The 6,000-nt window shown below is 39.8% G+C and overlaps 1 protein-coding gene across 1 annotated transcript in view; it reads right to left on the bottom strand.

Annotated features, from left to right (window-relative positions):
• Positions 1-1,724: 1,724 nt before the first annotated feature.
• Positions 1,725-6,000, bottom strand: part of Sorcs3 (sortilin related VPS10 domain containing receptor 3) — a 624,861-nt gene continuing 620,585 nt past the window's right edge. Inside the window, 2 exon segments of the mRNA XM_036172085.1 lie at positions 1,725-3,290; positions 4,104-4,264. Coding sequence (XP_036027978.1) covers positions 3,226-3,290; positions 4,104-4,264 — 226 coding nt within the window. The 3' untranslated portion in view covers positions 1,725-3,225.

Genomic DNA, 6,000 nt, shown 5'->3' with positions numbered 1-6,000 from the left:
CAATTGTAATTGTAGTGGTTTGAAGAATGAACTCCATAGGCTCATATATTTGAATGCTTGGTCTGGAGTGGGTGGAACTATTTGGGAACTATATAAGGAGATGGGGCCTGGTTGGAGAAAATGTGTTACTGGGGTAGGTTTTAAGGTTTCATAAGCCAACTCCATTCCCAATTAGCTCTCTCTTCTCCATGCCTATGCACCAGAATATAATCTCTCTCTTTCTGCCTCCTGCTTGTAGATCAGAAGACAGCTCTTAGCTATTGCTATAGTAGCGTGCCTGCCTGCCTGCCTGTCTGACTGCCTAGTGCCATGCTCCCTTGCCATGAGGGTCATGGTCTCTAACCCTCAGAAACTGTGAGCCTCCAAATCAAATTATTTTTATAAGTTATCTTGGTCATGTTGTCTCTTCACAGCAACAAAAAATAACTAAATAACATCTTCAAGACCTAAGTGGCAGCTCCAGATCAACCACTCATTGGAAATTGACATGGGATTCAAAGTCTTTGCAGTTCCTAAGTTCTGTGCTCAAAGACCTGGCCATTTACATTTGAATAACAAACATGGGTATTGCTTTAAACAGACTATTTAAGAGAAGTTCTAAGACGGGCGGTGGTGGCACATGCCTTTAATCCCTGCACTTGGGAGGCAGAGGCAGGCAGATCTTTGTGAGTTTGAGGCCAGCCTGGTCTACCAAGTGAGTTCTAGGAAAGGTGCAAAGCTACCTAGAGAAACCCTGTCTTGGGGAAAAGAGAGAGAGAGAGAGAGAGAGAGAGAGAGAGAGAGAGAGAGAGAGAGAGAAAGGGAGAGAGAGTTCTACTAGGTTCTACTAGGTATATAGAAACTAAACCTGTCTAGCAAATTAATATTGTTCTAAGTTGTTCATTCCCTCTCTGTACTGGCAATATTTATCCACACCGCACTCTTTGTAATCTAGTAGTGACTACCAAGACAGGAGTAAGAGTCTATTTCCTTAGGCCTTGATGTTGGACACGGCGATGTGAGCAAAGGTAAACAGATTGACAAAAAGGGTAAATAGGCACACTGTGTTTTAGTGTGTCTCCTATGGACTTCTGCAATTCTCTTGCAGAGCAGACTCAAAGTGCCTGAAGCCCACATCCAGAGAAGTCTACCAGAGCCAGCAGGCCCTTTGATATCACCAAACCACAGTCTACCCAAAGACTCATAAACAAATGATACATATGTGTTACAATAAGCCTTTCCATATCTGCAGGGAAGGTGGCCACAGTACAGTACTGTAGCAATGTCTGATGGATCTAGTAGGTAAAAGAGAAAATCACTAAAATACAGACTTCTCAGCCAAGTATGAAGCTTTGATGTACAAAAATACATTTATTTTCAACAATTTCAAAACCACTGTCTTTTTTTACAGTAGAAATATTCAAATGGAACAATAAAACCAAGAACAGTATATGTACATATACTGTATATATATAGATATGACTCATGCACTGTATTCCAGTGTTTAGTACACATATTGCAATTGTATGCCCCATTTAACCCTTGAAATGAAAAGGATCTTTAGAAACATTTCTAACTCTGACCTATGCTATAGCCAGATAGATTTCTCTATCATATTCTCCCTGTGTCTCACAAAGGGGAACATGAACAGCATGTGTGTACAAAATGTGGCCTTTCCTTCCATATATATATATATATATATATATATATATATATATATATATATATATATGTACAGTATATCATTCTTTAAAATGAATGTGCTCAGGCAGAGCCTGGAAACAAAAACAACACTTACAACATGGTGTGAAGTGATCCTACTGAAAAGAATTGGCATGTTAAACATGTGGAGGGGCTGAGGTGCTAGGAAAGTGAATAAGGGCTTTGAAACCCATTCACCCCAGAGGCGAGAACTACCTTAAGGGAACTGGAGGCAGATATCCGACTTTAAGGAAGTTGTGTAACATCTGACAAGCAAATAGCACAGCTTTGCTGAAATCATTTCTGACTAATATTATTAAAGGCTAGGGCTCTAATTTGCCTGCAGGGTTTGTTTGCACAGACTTGGGATTCCACAAATGGCACCTCCAATCTCCCCTCTGACTCTTCTAGCCAGTTGATGCTCACTGGACCTAACATCATGCCCAGGGACTGTTTTGAGCTCTGAACAGCTTGGAATTCACCATGAGCAATGCACATATTCACGGAATCCAATTAGAAAAGAGAAATGCCAGGACCCTTAGATCCGTTTTGGCTTCTTTAGAGAGTACTACTCTCTCAAGCTGATAAATAAATAGCATCCTTTTTGTTCTCTTTTTGACAAAAAGTCTTATCTCCCCAACTGGCTTTCAGTTTGAAGTCTCTACTAGGACTTGTGACTTCTTCCATGTTATCTTAAGAAGAAAAACAACCCCCATGTTCTCAGATGCCAATGAAGTCTTTCCTTTGTCAACTGCCCCAAAGAAGCCCTCCCCTGCCCCCTTTATATACATAAGCAGAAACCAGCTATAGTGTGGATAGAGACGCAAGAGTTGAGTGTGACAGACAGCTGGAGAGCATCCAGAATCCAACACATCAAGCAGGCTGGGGGGTGGTCAGCTCTGAAGGTGAGTGCATAAGCCAACACACACATCTTTCTTTTTTTTTTCTGTTTTCTTTTTTACTAAACATTAAATTATTTCTTAGGAAATAAAAAGCTATTTACATTGTAGTTATATACAATATGCCATCTGTAGCCTCAGTATTGACATGCACGAGGCAGGGCCTCTTTTGGAAAGGTGTGCGTGCCTTTGGCAGCTACGTCCACTCCCCCCTCAACCTACATCCTGCAATTGAACCAGGGGATGGATGTGGTGTGTGTGTGTGTGTGTGTGTGTGTGTGTGTGTGTGTGTGTGTGGTGTGGAGGGTGGCAGGGGTAGGAGAGATAGAAATTAACAGAAACCCAACTCAAAAAAAAAAGACAGAAGGACACAAAAAGGTCTTTGCTCTACCAACAGCAGAGTAAAGCAAGGAGCCTATGGGAAGATGCATCCTTAACACAGATAAAACCATATATTCCTTCATCCCATTGTGATCAACTAAGGATGCCTTTGTTTCCTCCCAAAGATCAGCATCTGTCTGCTATTTATGAAGGGAACCTTGGTAAACAAAAGGTAAAAAAGACATTTTCATTTTTCCATAATAATAGTAATAATAGTCATCAAAAATAAAAAGTCAGGAAGGTGGTTGACCACGTGACTTCTTGGTTAAACACTAGTACAGTTGGGGATCTCTTTTGTGCTCTCGCTGTTTGCAATGGTGGCAATGCCTCCTGCAGGAGAGAAAAGATACAGAGAGGAAACAGATTAAGTTCCACAAGCTGTTAAGTCTTTGCTTCATTACTGCCAAATCCCAAACTGCCTGGAACAGGTTGTAACACATTCAACTAGGGACAGGATCTGGATATTCCTACCAGGTCACAAGCTTCTCATCCTCCTCCCATAATAGAATATAGGCAGGACCAATAGGTTGACAGTCATCTTATATAATATATATAATATTCATTACAGCAATAGCTAGTATGTAGCAAACACTATGGAGCAGACACTACACTAATTCATAGCATCATTTAAAAAGGGGGACAATTTCAGAACAGATTTCCAGACAGTACATGGCAAATAGAATCTTGGTACTATTATTCCCATTTTACAGTTGAGGAATGTGTAATACTGAGCACTCACAAAGTTTGCCAATTGCCCAACTAAAAGGTAGAGTCCATACCTCATTCTGTATTTATGTAAATATTGTTAAGGACTTCTATGTCTTTGGATTTATAGGTTTAAGAGGAAAAGTAGTCCAATAGTAATGAACTTTGTCCTCCACTGGGACACCTGTATTTCCAATCTTTATTAAATTCTAATGGAATATATATATATATATATATATATATATATATATATATATATATAGTCAATTTCATGTGGCTAGAGATGGCAAATGAATTTTAAAACAAGATTGTGTCACCATAACCACTGCTTCCCCATCCTTGCAGTCCAGGACTGTCTCGTGGTACATACAGTGCCAGCTAATGACAGAATATCTAGAGGAAACAGGACTCTGAGCATGGTAGCACAGGTACACGTACCTATGACCCGTGTGTCTAGCTCTTTGTCCAGCAGCTCTTCAGGCTCGGTGAAATCACTGAGTGTGATTTTGGGGGCATTTTCACTTTGGCTCACTGACCCGATCATCTCCTGCTCCTTGTCATGTTGGACTTGGGCATAGATGTTGATCCAGGGGATTTTCCTACATGAGGTAGAAACAAAATCAAAGTGAGATAAAAGGGCATGCCTGAAGTAAGCAATAAGAAGTGTTGGAAGGTTGGTAGAGGAAATGTCATTAGCAGGAACAGCCAGTGTCAAAGAAAATGCTTGGCCACACAGAGACACTGAATCCAAGGATGCAAGACTAGCAAAAAACCAAGATGCCCAAATGAGATTGAACCCACAGAACTACCTTTAAAGGGGCAATTGTGTTGATCAGTCTTATGAGACTCAAATGGCATCTTTCACTAAGTTGACATGTATGTAATTGATTCCTATTGCCTTATTTATAAACAGTTCAAAATATCAGACTCATAGTCATTGTTACACTTTTTAGAGCAACACACTTGAGTCAAACATATAAAATATTTTGATAGTTTCATTCTCTGTTTAATGGGAATAACAGTAGCTTCATTTTAGGATTGAGAGTATGTTAAGAAAAGGATTAAGAGAAGCTAAATAACTTCCCCAAAAGAAATAAAAGGAGTAGGTTTGTAGGCATGAGGCTGTCAAGTTAGGGTTGGAAGAAAGTTCAGACTGAAATTTTACTGAGACTGACTTCCTCCCTGCCCCTGCTGGCATGATATCCTGCCTGACTCTCTTCCAGTCTCAGCATGCTCCTGCCAGTGCCTGAAATCTAGTTCTCCCCATACACTTATATGGACAGGATTCAACCATGATCTTCAGTACAATGTGACTTGTGACTCATAGATCCGAACTGGATGGATTTGGGATCTTCATTTTGCCAAGTTCTCAGGAGTGGCTGATATCAGCACCACTGGGTGCCTATCAATTTGATCATTGAATTGTAAGAATCTATACAAATGACTCTTCCCCAAGGGGACTTGACATTGAACCAACTGTTCCCTCTATCTGTATAAGACATCTATGGTTCTCATGGTGATGTTTCATTCCGGTCTTTCAGAATATGGCTCATATGTCATTCTGAAGGCTCCTTTGATCCCTAATCTCTCCTGGTTTAACGTATAATTGTAAAACAGGGTCTACAAAAATTAGTAAGGTATGAGCTTTGGTAGATATAGTAGCTGAGGTTTATTGACTTGTTCTATCATTCTCATTAGACTAAAAGGTTTATATGGGCAAGAGCTAGGTGACCTATGTTCACAGCTATACAGTTAACACACAGTTGCATTTATTAGGTGTTTGTTAAATGAATGAATATAATATCCAAAACTCGTGCTCTATGCATTTTGCTAGACTGATTTTCAATATAAAGGTTGTACTTTTATGTTGGCACATCATATCCAGAGGACATTTTTCTTACCTCATTGAATGGGGGGGATGTTGAACTAAATTTTAAAATGACAGAAGGCCAATAAATGGCTTCTAATGCCTACTTCACACCAGTGTTCCATGCATTCCTAAAGGTTCATCTCTCTCTTGTCCTAGTTTCAATCAGTAAAATTTTTATGCTTGTATCTTCTGCATTCTATTCCAACCCCAAATGAGGCTGAATGTGGTAATATTTAATGAAGTTTTCCAGGATACCTCCCAAAGAAAATTCTGAAAAGAGGTTTTAAACACACACTTGTATCTATCTTTCCTCTATGCGCAATCTTCATGTCTTTGTTTTCTTTCCAAAAGGCTGTGTCCTCATGTTTCCTTTCCTACTGGTCTACACCAATGTGACCCAATTTCTGATACCTTAAATATGCATGATCTGGGAGGCAAAAACCTATATAGTCCATGAATGTACAG

The sequence above is a fragment of the Onychomys torridus genome, chromosome 1 (genome assembly GCF_903995425.1).
Source record: "Onychomys torridus chromosome 1, mOncTor1.1, whole genome shotgun sequence".
Taxonomy (NCBI): Eukaryota; Metazoa; Chordata; class Mammalia; order Rodentia; family Cricetidae; genus Onychomys; species Onychomys torridus.
The sequence above is the reverse complement of the archived record's forward strand: the minus strand, read 5'-3'. Positions and strand labels throughout refer to the sequence as shown.